Below are 14,856 nucleotides of genomic sequence, written 5' to 3'. Positions count from 1 at the left end.
GTACTCTGCATATAGGTTAAATAAGCAGTGTGACAATATACAGCCTTGACGTACTCCTTTCCCAATTTGGAACCAGCCTGTTGTTCCATGACTGATTCTAACTGTTGCTTCTTGACCTGCATACAGATTTCTCAGGAGGTAGGTAAGGTGGTCTGGTATTTCCATCTCTGTAAGAATGTTCCACAGTTTGTTGTAATCCATACAAGGGCTTTGGTGTAGTCAGCAACGCAGAAGTAGATGTTTTTCTGGAACTCACTTGCTTTTTTGATGATCCAACGGATGTTGGCAATTTGATATCCAGCTTGAACATCTGGAAGTTGATGGTTCATGTACTGTTAACCTATACTGTTGAAGACTGGCTTGGAGGATGCTTTGTTAGGCAGTCAGAGAAGCCAGCATTGGACCGGACACCCACCCTTTGTGCTTCTAGGCTCTGCGCAAGGAGGCTGATGTTGCTTCCTTCCTCATTATTTAACTTATATGCAGAGTACATCATGAGAAACGCCGGGCTGGAAGAAGCACAAGCTGGAATCAAGATTGCCGGGAGAAATATCAATAACCTCAGATATGCAGATGACATCACCCTTATATAGCAGAAAGTGAAGAGGAACTAAAAAGCCTCTTGATGAAAGAGGAGAGTGAAAAAATTGGCTTCAAGCTCAACATTCAGAAAACGAAGATCATGGCATCTGGTCCCATCACTTCATGGGAAATAGATGGAGAAACAGTGGAAACAGTGTCAGACTTTATCTTTTTGGGCTCCAAAATCACTGCAGATGGTGACTGCAGCCATGAAATTAAAAGACGCTTACTCCTTGGAAGGAAAGGTATGACCAACCTAAACAGCATATTAAAAAGCAGAGACATTACTTTGCCAACAAAGGTCCATCTAGTCAAGGCTATGGTTTTTCCAGTGGTCATGTATGGATGTGAGAGTTGGACTGTGAGGGAAGTTGGACTGAGTGCCGAAGAACTGATGCTTTTGAACTGTGGTGTTGGAGAAGACTCTTGAGAGTTCCTTGGACTGCAAGGAGATCCAACCAGTCCATTCTAAAAGAGATCAGGCCTGGGTGTTCTCTGGAAGGACTGATGCTAAAGCTAAAACTCCAATACTTTGGCCACCTCATGTGAAGAATTGACTCATTGGAAAAGACTGATGCTGGGAGGGATTGAGGGCAGGAGGAGAAGGGGACGACAGAGGATGAGATGGCTGGATGGCATCACTGACTTGATGGACATGAGTTTGGGTGAACTCCGGGAGTTGGTGATGGACAGGGAGGCCTGGCGTGCTGCTATTCATGGGGTCGCAAAGATTCGGACACCACTGAGCGAGTGAACTGAACTGAACCCCACTTCAACTCGCTCAGTCTTGTCCAACTCTTTGCGACCTAATGGACTATGCAGTCCATGGAATTCTTCAGGCCAGAATACTGGAGTGGGTAGCCTTTCCCTTCGCCAGGGGATCTTCCCAATCCAGGGATGGAACCCAGGTTTCCTGCATTGCAGGCGTATTCTTTACCAGCTGAGCCACAATGGAAGCACAAGAATACTGGAGTGGGTAGCCTATTCCTTCTCCAGGGTATCTTCCCGACCCAGGAATCGAACTGCGGTCTCCTACATTACTGGTGGATTCTTCACCAGCTGAGCTATCACGGAAGCTCCAGCCATTCTGCTCCAGTGTACTGAAACTCTCTCGGGCGTGGCCCCTTTACAGAGGGGTTGGCTTCGCGGTGGGCGGGAACCCGAGGAGGCCGGAAGTGCGCTTCACGTGCCTATAGGGCGGGCCCGCAGGCCGACCGGAAGCGGAAGTGGCCTCTCGGCAGCTGTGGCGGCTGAGTACCCGCTGCCAGGTGGAGCTTCTGCTGGAAACTTGTCTTGAGTGGAGCCGGACACTGAAGCCCCAGACCGCGTGCTGTTCTGCCTTGGGAGGAACGAGGCAGGGCCGGCTTCGCCGGGAGCGGGACTCCGGAGCAGGGCGCCAGGAACTGCGCGGTCAACGCTCTTTTCTCCAGCCTGCAGGGATGGGCTCCAAGGCCAAGAAGCGCGTGGTGCTGCCCACCCGCCCGGCGCCCCCCACGGTAGAGCAGATCCTGGAGGACGTGCGGGGGGCTCCCGCCGAGGACCCCGTGTTCACCGCACTGGCCCGGGAAGGTAGGGGGAGCCCAGGCCATGCAGGGGAAGGGCGGTCCCGAGACCCCAGCGAGAAGGGAAGCACCTGGCTGCTTTTGAGACGCACTAGCAGAGTTAAATGGTCAGGACAGAGACTGTCTGGCCCTACAGTGCCCAAAATACTTAGGTCTGGCCTTTTGCAGAGAAAGGGTGTCCACCCCTTGTTCAGAAGATAAACGGAGAACATTGATTGCAGGGGCCGACATACAGTTGTAGTCTGAATACTGTGTTCTCTATGAGGTTCGTTTATTCGTTCAGCCTTATTGAGAACCTCTTATGGGCCAGGTTCTATTCTAATCACTGAGGTGGTGAGGTGAGACCTGAACGTTGAAAGTCCCTGGGACTTCCCTGTCCGTCCAATGCTTAGGACTCTGCGATTCCACTTCAGGGGGCATGGGTTCAATCCCCGGTCGGGGAACTAAGATCCTACATACCACATGGTACAGCCAAGGCTCGGGGAGGTGGGGGGGATGAAAGTGCCTGTCCTCAGGCCATTCTAGTGGATAGAGAGGATTAGTATGAGGCTTGTGGGATGTCAGAAGGTGAGAAACACGTTGGGATTTTTTCGGGGGGTTCGTCTTTGTGACTTTTTTTTTTTTAATTAAAGTATAGTTGGTTTACAGTGTTAATTTCTGTTTCATAGTAGAGTTACACATACTCATTCTTTTCCATTATAGTTTATCACAGGATATTGAAAATCCTGCACTATACAGCAGGACCTTGTTGTTAATCCATTCTGTACGTAATAGTTTGCATATGGTTATCCAAAACTCCCATTCTTTCCACCATCCCCCATGCCCTCTGTGTGTGTTGTTCAGCCGCTCAGTCGTGTCCAACTCTTTGTGACCTCATCGACTGCAGCACGCCAGGCTTCCCTATCCTTCACCATCTCCCGGAGTTTGCTTAAACTCATGTCCGTTGAGTTGGTAATGCCATCCAACCATCTGATCCTCTGTTGCTCCTTTCTCCTCTTGCTCGAAATCTTTCCCAGCATCAGAGTCTTTTCCAGTGAGTCAGCTCTTTACATCAGGTGGCCAAAGTGTTGGAGGTTCAGCATCAGTCCTTCCAGTGAATATTCAGGATTGATTTTCTTGCTGTCCCTCCCCCTTGGCAACCACAAGTCTTTTCCTAGGTCTGAGTCTGTTTCTGTTTCATAGATAAGTTCATTTGCATTATATTTAGATTCCGCATATAAGTGATATCATACAGTATTTGTCTTTTTCTGACTTACTTCATTTAGTATGGTAATCGCTAGTTGGATCCATGTTGCTGCAAGTGACAATATTGTGCTTTTTCACTGCTGAGTAGTAATCCATTGTGTATATATACACCATATCCTTTTTTTTTTCTTACCGTACCCTTTTTATTCCTCTATCCATTTATCTGTCAGTGGACGTTTAGCTTGCCTCCATGTCTTGGCTGTTGTAACTAGTGCTGCTGTGAACATTGGGGTGCATGTTTTTTTTGAATTGTGGTTTCATCTGAATATATTTGCACAGGAGTGGGATTGCTGAATCATATGGTACCTCTGTTTTTAGTTTTTTGAGGAACTTCTGTGCTGTTTTCACAGTGGCTGCAGTAGCTTATATTCCCACCAACAGTGTAGGAGTGTTTACTGTTCTCTACACCCTCTCCAGCATTTGTTTATTTGTAGAGGTTTTTTTTTTTTTTTAATATTTATTTTATTTGGCTGTGCCAGGTCTTTGTTGTGTCATGTGAACTCTTAGTTGCAGCATGTGGGATCTAGTTCCCTGACCAGGGTTTGAACCTTGGCCCCGTGCATTAGGAGCATGGCGTCTTAGCCAGTGGACTACCAGGGAAGTCCTTATTTGTACAGTTTTTAATGATGGCCATACTGACCTGTAGGAGGTGGTACCTCATTGTAGTTTTGACTTGCCTTTCTCTGATAATGAGTGATGCTGAGCATTTTTTCATGTGATTCTTGACCATCTGTATGTCTTCTTTGGAGAAATGTCTATGTAGGTCTTCAGCCCATTTTTCAACTGGGTTGTTTTGTTTGTTGATATTGAGTTGAATGAGCTGTTTGTATATTTTGGAAGTCAAGCCTTGGTCAGTCACATCATTTGCAATTATTTTCTCCCAGTCTATAGGCTGTTGGTTTCCTTTGCTGGGCAAAAGCCTGTGAGTTTGATTAGGTCCTATTTGTTTATTTTTGCTTCTATTTCTGTTGCCTTGGGAGACGGACCTAAGAAAGCATAGGTAAGATCCATGTCACAGAATGTTATACCTGTGGTCTCCTCTAGGAGTTTTATGGTGTCATGTCTTATATTTAAGCCTTTAAGCCATTCTGGGTTTTTTTGTGTAGGGTATGAGAGAGTGTTCTAACGTCATTGACTTACATGTGGCTGTGGGACAATTTGTTTTTAAATTAAGTAACAGTAAAAATTCTGTTCTTTGCTGCACATGGCCACATTTTACAGGCTCAGGAAACCCTTGTTGCTGCTGTGCTGGGGGGCTCAGCTGGGGACGTTTCTGTCACCTGGAACGTGTTGGATGGGGCCGCCTGAGGAACCGCAGCACCTATTTATCCACAGCCCACAGCTGGGTTTTTGGCGGCTGCTTGAGCCCCAGCTTAAGGCTCACAGGCCTAGGTCCCCAGCACTTGGAGGTTGGGGCCATGAGGCGTGGCCAGTGCTGGGGCCATTCAGGGAGCAGGGGCTGCCCCTGCCGGCCTGTGTCTGCCTCTGTGTGCACCTGCACTGTCTGGCCTTTCCCACCAGGTGATAAAGTGATCTGCAATCAAATGCAGAGCTTCTGGCCAGTTTGTGGACAGGGGGACCAGGCAGAGCAAGGAGGACCTTGATGTGTGTCCATGTGACCCTGGAGTCTGTGCCTTTTCTGCCCTGACTCCCCCCTTCTCCTGTACCCTTTAGGAAGTGTGGTCACTGGGAAATGTGCATCCTGGCCTCTTCCCATCTCCCTGAGTGCTCAGAGTGCTGGTGAGAGCCAGTCTGCTTCGTGATCAGGGTCAGAGCCCTTTCCAGGAGCCAGGGCCCACCCCTTGGAGGGACTGTGGGTCAGTGGAGTCCAGCATTTCCTGTGACCTGTCCCCTCCAGTCCATTGTTTTCTCTGGAGGATAAACTGAGTCCTCTGGTTAACGGGCAGTGATGCTGCCGTGTCCTATCTACAGACCCCCTGAGCCCCTCTGGGCGGGCCGAGGACGCCGAAGCCCAGCGAGAGCAGCTCTACTTCCAGAGCCGGATCTATGTGGCCATGAACCAGCGGCTGCAGCAGGCGGGTGCCCAGTTGGAACAGAAGCGTGCAGACCTGCAGCAGGCGGGCAAGGAGCTGGAGCGGGACATCAGCCAGGTGGGCCAAGTGGCTCTGCCCGGCACGGCAGCCGCCTCCTTGGGATAACCTGGCCCACCGGAACCTTGAGTCCTCCACTCAGCATCTGGCCTGGCACACCTCACCTGACACCTGGCCCCTGGGTCCCAGAAGCAGGTTTCTGGCTCTCTGTTCTGCGGCCTAGACATGCCCTGGCACCCAGAGATGCCAGGGGACACGGCCTGCCCAGTCAGTGTGGGGTCCCACTGGGCATAGACCCCTCCCTGAGGATGGGATCCGGGTTGTGCACAGGCCTCTTGCCCTGAGGAGCCCAGACTGGACTTCCTTCAAGACTCGGGGCCCAGGGCCGTCAATCCATCTTCCCCTCCCTTCCTCTGGCGACCCTGCTTCACTGACCAATCAGACTGAGCAGGTGGGACCTACCCCTCTGGTTCTGCCATCTCCATGTGAATTGGGGGGGCCCCAGAGGTTCCAGAAGAGTGTGGGGGTGTTCAGTGTCCTCCCCAGCCCATGGTGGCTCTGGTTGTATGAGGAGCAGTAGCTCTCAGGGTGAGTGCCACCTCTCGGGGTCCCTGGCACCCCATCTTGGGCCTGGGCGCTCCCCCAGGGCAGGCTCTCGTCTGTCTGTCACCTGTGGAATGCAGTCACATGAGGGTACTGTGAGAGGGCTTGGTAGTCAGTCCCCGCCCCAGCTCTCACCCAGTGCCCTCCCTCCTTCCACCTTCACCTGCAGACAGGTGGGCGGTGGGCCAGGTGAGGACCGTGAAAAGGGCTTTCACCCTAAGAAGCCAGTCCCCTGAAGACCAGAGCAGCAGACCAGTGGGAGGTGATGAGCCCACTGAGTACCTCCGACGACAGTCCCCCCCATGGGCCCCTCCAAAAGCTCAGGGTGGCGCTGGGACCCCGCACAGCAGACAAAGGAGACCTCACATATCCCAGGAGGAAAAGGTGTCTGCTTCACGCCTAGAGACCCTAAAACTGGAAACTTGGGGGCCCAGGTGTTGAGAAAGCATGGATGCGGTGCCAGTAGAAGCAGTGGACCCTGAGCAGCCTCTTCATCCAAGGGAGGGCACTCTTGCACACAACAAACCCTTGTGTCAACCTCGAGTACACTTGGTTGTGGGGAGCAAGGCTATACAGGCAGCACATGGACCCGGATGGAAGGCCTGGAAAGCCCCCTCCTGACCCCCACCCTGCCTCACCCCTCTGGAGACTAAGGCACAGCCAGTTGGAGCGCGATTCAACAGCTGTTTATTAAAGGTGCAGTGAAATGCCTGGCTCTGCAGCCTCCTTCCGCCAGGTGATGGCTTTACAGGTGGGGGCTGTACGTATTTACAGGTGTCCTGCGGCACCTGGCATGGAGACGGCGGGGAGGGGGACAAGCCAAGACAATCAGGCTCAGGCTGCGGCAGCGTGGTGAGGTAGTGCCTCAAAGTCAGCACCCAGCTCGCAGTGTCCATCTGCTCCGGGCCGAGGTCTGGCCTGGGTGCCCTGTGTCTCTTGGTCAGGGCTTCACAGAGTGTTTGGAGTCCTTGGACTTTGTTCCTCCAAGCTCTGGCCTCAGGCTGATTGTCCATCAGTGGTCAGCACTGCCTCCTCCAGGAAGCCTCGGGCTCCCACTAGCCCAACGGCTGCATGGACCGCTGCTGTGATGGATGGAGGTGGCAGGGTGGCCGCTGGACAGGATGGGATAGCTCAGACCCTGCCCCTGCCTGTGGAGAGAATGGCAAGGGACAGCCAGCCAGGAGGGTCCTCTGCCACCAGTCATGGCAGCCGACCTGCTCAACCCAGAGGTAGCTCTGGGAATTCCCACGGCCCACATGGGGAAGCAGGCACACAGTTGCCAGAGCACAGCCTGGGACTCAGTACGGGAGCTTCCACTCCAGGCCCGCACTGCTTGGCAAGCTGGCAGCATTCCCCCATTTCCAGGGGTGGCTCCTTTGTGATGATGGGATGCAGCATTCTGCAGCCCCCACGTTTGAGAAGGAGCTCAGAAGGCCACTCCCCCCTCCCTTTCTGGCTACTGACAGGATGGGAGCAACTGCAAAGGTGTCTTATCGGCCCTGGAGAGGGGCCTCAGGGTCAGCAGTGGCTGTTCTAGCGCCAGCTCAGTCCCCACCGCTTTCTCAGGCTCGCTCTCCCCAGGAGGAGTGGTGCAGCCGTTCCTGCGTCCTGCTTCCGCTCCTGGCCTTCAAGCCGAGCTCTGGCCTGCCGGACGAGATGGCACAGCGTGTGTGTCTTAATGAGCGGCAGCACAGCGTCCGACGGGGGCAGAAGCAGGGCTCCTTCCGCACGTCCTCTCTACCTGGCTCTGCTCCCCTCCTGCCAGAGAAGGGACAGGAACCGGCACACTGTCCCCGGCCTCCAGAGCAGTTCGGCAGAGCGGTGTGACTGCAGATCCTTAGGGCGGCTGAAAGCCGGCCTCCTCAAGGAAGAGGGATGGGCTATTCGGGCAGGTGTGCTGGCCCCCAGGAGGAGGCCACGCCCCACGGAGCCCGCAGATCCAGGGAAACGGAGACTCGGTGAAAAGGCAAAGACCTGGGACCGGGCAGGCGCCCGCGGGGACCACTTCCTGCAGAGCGCGGTCCGGGTCCCGTGGTCCAGGCCTGGCTACTGGGCGGTAGCTAGGCTCCGGCCTCCCCTCCGTTTCTCGTTCTCCTCAGCCACGGCCTGCCTCTCCTGGTTTCTTACGAGGGCTGCAGGGACGCCCTGTGTCCCCAGCGCCCCCGACCAGTTTCGGGGTGCTCCAGGATCCCTGCGCGTCTCTGTCTGGGGTTGGGGCGGCCTTTCGGTAGGGCGCAGATACGTCCCTCCCGCACGCCGCCAGCTGAGGCCGAGACGGCAAACAAACCAGCTAAGCCGTAGTTAACCAATTACCCGGCCCTACCCGTAATTACAGGCTTTCTCCTGCGCGTGCGCAGCCGCCACCGCCCCCCGGCTGGCAGGCTCCTGCTGCCGCTACCCTCCCAGCCCCGTCCCCACTTCGACAGGCACTGTCATTCCCGCCCCCACCACCATGCGTTCCCCGGAGGGAGCAAGTGCGGTGCTAATGCCGGGCCCGGCAGGGCCAGGAACCCAGAAGGGCACCGCTGAGGACGGCCCCAGCCAGGAGGATGGTCTCCGCGTGGGCGCCGGGGCCTCGTGGGCGCCCCCTTGCGGTGACGCGCGCTCCAGCCCGCAGCTCCCTTTCCTCCCAAAGCCTCCTCGGCTCAAAAGCAAGCGTCTACACGTGAGTGCGAGGCCCGTGTGGGCAGGGGTGAGGCTTGGAAGGCGGGGCCCTGGGGGGGGTGGCAGGCGGGTCCTGGGACCACCCTCGGGGCAGCCAGACGGCCCTGGGCCAGGAGAAGATGCTCTGGAAGTCCAGTCCTGGCCACTATTCCAGAAGGCTGGTGGGGACGGGGGTGGGGGCCTTCTCCACGGCGGAGTCAGCGGTGGCCGCCACCATGGGGCTGGGCACGTAGTTGAAAGGGGGGACGCGGGCAGAGCGGCTGGGGGAGCCGTGCCGGCTGGCGGGGACGAAGGGGGTGGGGGCGGGCGCCTTAGCGGGCGGCCCATCCACGTCGCTGCCAAGAAGGGAGGTGGGGCCGCTGGCCGTGGCCTGGGGGGGCGCCCTGCTTTCCATGCTCGGGGACGTGCTGGAGTTGATCTTCGCAGCCGCGAAGTCCTCAGTCTGGACCACGGCGTCGCTGGTCTTGCGCTGCGGCGGGCCGGCTGGGCCGTCCTCGGGAGGGGAGCCCAGCAGCGGTAGGGCGCGGGCAGGCAGCGTGCTCCGCAGGATGTGCGGGACGTCCTCGTCCCGGATGCGGCGCCACGTGGTGCCCGGCGCGGCCACCCTAGGCAGCGGCCCGGCCTCTCCTGCGCTGCTGCGGCGTGTGGCGTCCGCCGCAGGTTCGGGGCTGGTGGCATCCGGTCTGCGGGCCACGCTGATATGGGGCAGGGAGGCGTAGCGCTTGACCGTCTCGGGCCCGGCGGCCGGCGTGCGGACGGGCAGGCGGGACGGGCTCTCGGAGCTAGTGCGCCGAGGCTGCCGCTCGCTGGGGCGGGGCCGGGCCGCGTGGGCCCGCTGAGGGGCCGGGGCCTGCCGGGAGCCTGCCCGCAGCTCATCACAGCGCGAGGAGCAGAGGAAGACAGCGGGTAGTGTGGGCCGGCCGCGGCAGGGCGAGGCAGCCTGGGTGGTCGGGTTGGTGGCTTCGGGTGCGGACAGTTCAGAGCGTCGGCGGCGCAGCAGGCCCGGCGACTCCTTGATAAAGGTCAGCTGCCGCCGGAAACCCGAGCGGTCGGAGGATTCGCTGCCGCTGGAGCGGGCGGAGGCCACGCGCACCAGGCCCAGGCGGCCCCCTCGGGCTGCAGGGCCGCCTTCTGTGCCCACCCGGCCCCTGGGGCCTGGCTCCGGGGCTGCCCTAGCCAAGGGCGGCGGCCCCCGCCTGGCGGGCCTCTGCATGAAGGGGATCCTCACGGGTGACTTCTGCGTCTTGTGCTGCTTGGCCAGCAGGGCCCTTGCTGGAGTCTTGGGCACTGGGGAGGCCTTGGGGCCAGGCAGGGGCCCTGCAGGCTGGGCAGCAGGGGGTGACCTCCTGGGCAGAGGCTGGGAGGCCGGTGAGGTCTGAGAGGAGCTTGACAACAGGGTCTTCGCAAGGCGGGCTGGTGGTGTGGCACTTCTCTGCGGGGGGCTGAGCGTTGACAGCTCTGAGATCTTGCCAGGCCGGTGCAGGCTCCTAGACCGCTGCTGCCCTAGGCTGGGGGCTTTAGTGGGGGCCGCTGGCTGCACGGGGCTGGGCGCTCCCATCTTTCTCGCCACAATGCGGGAACCAGGGGCACCTCTGGGCTGTGCCCGGGTGGCGGGGCTGGGCATGTAGATCACTGTATGTCCCCGGAGCACTGCTGGCACCCCATTTGGGGCCTTCTGAGTGCTACGCGGCTTCTCTGGCCCACTGCTGCGTTGGGTGAGGGCCCCTTCTGGTTTCTCTGGCCGCAGGGCACCACTCGCCTGGCGCTCTGCCCTTGGCCGACACCCCTTCCTATGCAGGGTGGGCTGCAGGGTGGAACCCACAGACTGCCCTGTTGCAAAGGACAGAACGGAATCAGACTCTGAGGAGGCCTCGCGGGCGGCCGCCGCTGCGGCCTGGTGCAACCATGTGGCAACAGAATTGGCGCCCTCCTGGATGGCACGCCACTCGATGCTGTCCAGGTCTGAGGCATGGTCTGAGCTGGTTGCCTCCTCACCGCGCTCCCAGGGCCCCTCTGCTGCATGCTCCTTTGGCTGGGCCTCTCGGGGTGGGCGGCGCCTTGGGCCAGACACCTGGGGCTGGCGCCTGGGCAAGGCTGAGCCGATGCAGCGCCGGAGCAGCTCTGCCTCGGCCCGCGGGCTGAGGGAGCCATCCTTCCTGCCCCCGGAGACCAGGTCCTTGGTGAGCCCTGGCTTGTGGACCCGGGCCCGACTGGCCATGCACTCAGAGGGCTCAGGTTCGCTGAGGGAGCTGGCGGAGGAGCTCAGGGAGTAGCACGGTGGTGTCTCATCTGCAATGAGGCTGGGCTGGGCCCGGGTGGGTGGTGCTGCCTTGGGTGCAGCCTTGGGCACAGCCTGCACCTCCTTCCTGGCACCAGCCGGGCGCTCCCTCTTTACCGCCCGGGGGATCGCGGATGCACGCCGTGGGGGTGCTGCTGCCACCGCCGTGGCCGGCTCCTCATCCGAGTCATTGCCATAGAAACAGTACACAGCCTCCTCGGTGGGCGTTGTGAGGCACAGAGACTGCAGAGCCCCGTCCCCATGCTCCCGGCCTGGGCGGGAGCTGTCAGTATCCCTGCAGGCGCTCGGGGGCCGGCGGAGGGGCAGCTCTAGCCCTGCCAGGCTCCTGCCAGCCCCCTGGGGCTGCTCTGTGCTCCGGCCCATGCCCCCCACCCTGTGCCGCTGCCCAGCAGACTGCCTAGTGGAGGCGGCATGACCTGCGGGTTTCTGCCCATCCAAACGCCTACCATCCTTGGGGGGTCCCTGCAGGGTCTCGTCACTGAGGGAAGCGGTGCTGGAGAAGTTGACTGGAGTGCCCTCGGCTGAGTCAGTGCAGGAGTCATCCTCATGGGCCGGGGCAGGCACCAGCATGTACACCGGCACGGGCAGCGCACGGCGGCCAGGCACCAGTGCTGAGGCCACCTTGCGGAGCCGGGCAGGCACGGCCCCACCCAGGCACTCGCGCAGCAGCTCCAGCTCCTGATCGGTGGACGCTGGCCCTTCCAGACAGCCACTGGCCTCGTCCCGTCGGCGGTGCCCCGGGCCTCCGCCTCCCCCACTGCCGCGCTCTGGGCAGGCAGGGGGCAGTAACCGCAGCTCCACGTCCTTCTGCACATAGAGCTCGTGCAGGGCCAATGCGCTGAGGCTGGAGGCACATGAAAAGTTCTCGTCGGGCTTCTCCACAGTGAAACGCACGCTGCCTGCATCCAGCTCGGAGGGCAGCCGGCAGCGCTCCCGGCAGTCGGCGATGTCCAGGAAGCGCTTCACATAACTCTCCCACTGAAGGCTGAACTGGGTGGCCTCCCGCTCGCCCGGTGGTGCTGGAGCCAGTGGCGGTGTCTTGCTGCGGCTCGGCGGCATGGTTTGCCCGGGGCTATCAGGCAGCTCACTGGGGCTGACTGTGCCACTGCCCAGCCCGCTGCACGGGTCACTGGGGATGGAGCTGGCAATGGATGGACTCTCGAAGCTGCCCAGTGAACTGACTGAGCTGCAGCGGCTCAGCACCAGCGGTGTCTCCTGCACACAGTTCTCAGAGGAGCTGGACGGCGTGGCATCCTCCACCCCCAGGCCCCGACCCCTCTGGGGCGCTGGGATGGCCATGGGCAGGGAGGCGGTCCCTGGGCCCCGCCAGGCCCCATCCAGCTCTGCCTCACCAGGGCCAGACTCCTCCAGCCCTTCCAGAGATGAGTCGCTCTCGTCTAGGTCCCCAGCCTCACTGGGCCCCGGGCGGCCAGCTGAGGACAGCGAGGACAGCGAGCTGCAGCGGGACAGGCAGAGGGGTGCCTTCTCAACCATTAGCTTCTCAGGCACACTGCTCAGGCCCTCCGTGGACAGCCAGGCCTGTTTTCGGGCCCCAGGGGCCAGGGACCCCACACCCACCCTAGTGGTGCCCTCCAACAGCGGCACGTGCTGGTAGGTGGGCGACAACTTGATGGTACGCACATGGGCATCTGTGGCCTTGGCATCCCGGGCCTCAGGCTCAGCCTGGCCACTGGGCAGGCTGAGGTCAAGCTGGCTGGGCCGCGCCTGACCACGTGGGGGCCCCTCTCGGTGCTCAGCCAGAGCAGCCAGCGAGCAGGGCCGTGAGTGTTCACGAGGACAGTGCCCATCACTGGTGCTACCGCTGTTGAGACTGTCATTGGAAAGGCTGGCGTGGGCTGCCTTGAGTCGCAGCAGTGGGTGAGCCCGGCTGCTGCCCACTTCCCGCCGTCCCCCCTCAGGCCCCCTGCAAGGTGAGCAGGATTGGGCACGGCCTTCTCTCGGGGCCTCCTGGCCAGGGTCCCCGGAGCTGAGGCTGAAGCTGTCGTCAGATGAAGTGTGCAGGGCCGAGATGTCCTCTACCAGCCTGTCGATGCGAGCCACTGCTAGCGCCAGCTTGGCCTTGGCCCTAGCTGCCACGGCTGCCTCCCCACCGGCCTCCTTCTCCACCTCCAGGCCTCCTCGGCGGGTGGGCGGGGCTCGGGCCAGCGCCTGGCCCTGCAGGAAGGGGCTGCCCAGGAAGAGGGAGAGCACTGCGGGGCTGGCGGGCTCTGTGGCAGTGGCAGCAGCAGCCAGGGAGGGCGCATCGTCGTCGTCAAAACAGCCCGAGTCAGAGGCGTAGTCCTGCGCCAGGCCGTCCAGGTGGCGTAGGGGCGGGAGGGGCTTCTTGGAGGCGGCCTCGGCCTCCGGCAGGCCCTGCTTCTCCAGGTGGTCAAGCGCCTGCGCCAGGTGCCGTGTGTCCAGCTCGGCCTCCAGTGCGCGCTGTTTGCGCACATACAGGCTGGGCGCGCAGGAGCCCGGGGAGACCGCGGTGGCCGCTGGCTGGTACTTGGCAGGCCGGTGAGCCAGCAGGTTGCGCAGCGCGGCGGCGCTGCCCATGGCGATCATCTTGTGCTTGGAGTGTACCAGGTTCCGCAGCATGCCCACGGCGCCCAGGTCCCACAGCAGCTCCTGGTCTCGAGGGCTGCGGGCCGACAGGTTCCAGAGCGTGCCGCACGCATTGCTCACTATGGTCAGGCTGTGCGACGTCAGATGCTGCAGCAGCGTCTGCAGGCAATTGTGGTCTCGCAGCACCTGCCTGCGGGAGGCGGGGCGCAGCGCGTCAGGCCCCGCCCAACCTGGACACCGCCCACCACCCTCTGCGGCCGGATGGGGCAAATCCAAACAGAAGATGCCCAGGTAACTTTGAATTTCAAAAACAAGGCTAAATTCTTAGTGTAAGTGTATCCCAAACAGTGGATGGGATATACTTGTGCCAAAGCTTTTATTAATATCAAACTATTAAACAGTACTATTAATTCTTTAATAATATTTGTTTAAAATGAAATTTAGTTAACTATTAAAATTTTTATTCTATAATGGAGTATAGTTGACTTACAATTTTGTTATTTTTAGACGTACAGCAAAGTGGTTCTGTTATACCTTTATACATTCTTTCTCAGATTCTTTTCACATCTACTAGGTTGAGTGGAATTCGCTGTGCTATACAGTAGGTCCTTGTTATTTTACATATAGCAGTGTGTAGTATATCTCACGGAGAAGGAAATGGCACCCCACTCCAGTACTCTTGCCTGGAAAATCCCATGGTTGGAGGAGCCTGGTAGGCTGCAGTCCATGGGATCTCAGAGAGTCGGACACGACTGAGCGACTTCACTTTCACTTTTCACTTTAATGCATTGGAGAAGGAAATGGCAACCCACTCCAGTGTTCTTGCCTGGAGAATCCCGGGGACAGGGGAGCCTGGTGGGCTGCTGTCTATGGGGTCGCACAGAGTCGGACAGGACTGAAGCGACTTAGCAGCGGTATATCTCATTATATACCTATACTAGAGATTTCTGTTTGTTTCTATTTATTATTAGCATTAGTAGTAGATAAAATGTTTTATTTTGCTTGATAAGACTTTTTTTTTTCCTGTCCACTCCATGACTTGTGAGATCTTATTTTCCCCACCAGGGATGAATGAACCTGGGCCCTTGGTAATGAAAGCACCAAGTCCTAACCACTGCACGCCAGGGAATTCTCTACTGGGGTAAGATCGTTAGCACGAGTATATCCCATCTAATTGGAGACATGAATGGCAACCCACTCCAATATTCTTGCTTGCAAAACTCCATGGACAGAGGAGCCTGGAGGTCTATACTCCATGGGATTGCAAAGAGTTGGACACAGCTGA

The 14,856-nt window shown here is 58.8% G+C and overlaps 2 protein-coding genes across 6 annotated transcripts in view; one reads left to right on the top strand and one right to left on the bottom strand.

Annotated features, from left to right (window-relative positions):
* The first annotated feature begins 1,804 nt into the window (after window positions 1-1,804).
* On the top strand, window positions 1,805-6,754 carry C5H19orf25 (chromosome 5 C19orf25 homolog). The gene is made up of 2 exons (XM_004008780.5): window positions 1,805-2,151; window positions 5,322-6,754. The coding sequence occupies exons 1-2, from the start codon at window positions 2,022-2,024 to the stop codon at window positions 5,546-5,548; spliced, it is 357 nt and encodes a 118-aa protein (XP_004008829.1). The 5' UTR covers window positions 1,805-2,021; the 3' UTR covers window positions 5,549-6,754.
* APC2 (APC regulator of WNT signaling pathway 2) overlaps window positions 6,714-14,856 on the bottom strand; it is a 24,844-nt gene continuing 16,701 nt past the window's right edge. For all 5 annotated transcript variants that reach the window (XM_027970200.3, XM_027970198.3, XM_027970199.3 and 2 more), the window contains one exon: window positions 6,714-13,761. In XM_027970200.3, the coding sequence (XP_027826001.2) occupies window positions 8,853-13,761 (4,909 nt within the window). In that variant the 3' untranslated portion in view covers window positions 6,714-8,852. The remainder of the gene's footprint in view (window positions 13,762-14,856) is intronic.

Source organism: Ovis aries, chromosome 5 (assembly GCF_016772045.2).
Source record: "Ovis aries strain OAR_USU_Benz2616 breed Rambouillet chromosome 5, ARS-UI_Ramb_v3.0, whole genome shotgun sequence".
NCBI classification, from domain to species: Eukaryota; Metazoa; Chordata; class Mammalia; order Artiodactyla; family Bovidae; genus Ovis; species Ovis aries.
Note: the sequence above shows the minus strand (reverse complement) of the source record. Positions and strands in the feature narration are given on the sequence as shown.

Excerpts from the sequence above, each read along its gene's own strand:
- C5H19orf25 (XM_004008780.5), top strand. The coding sequence starts at position 2,022 with ATGGGCTCCAAGGCCAAGAAGCGCGTGGTGCTGCCCACCCGCCCGGCG. Across the intron at positions 2,152-5,321 it reads CACCGCACTGGCCCGGGAAG|ACCCCCTGAGCCCCTCTGGG; the intron begins GTAGGGGGAGCC and ends TCCTATCTACAG.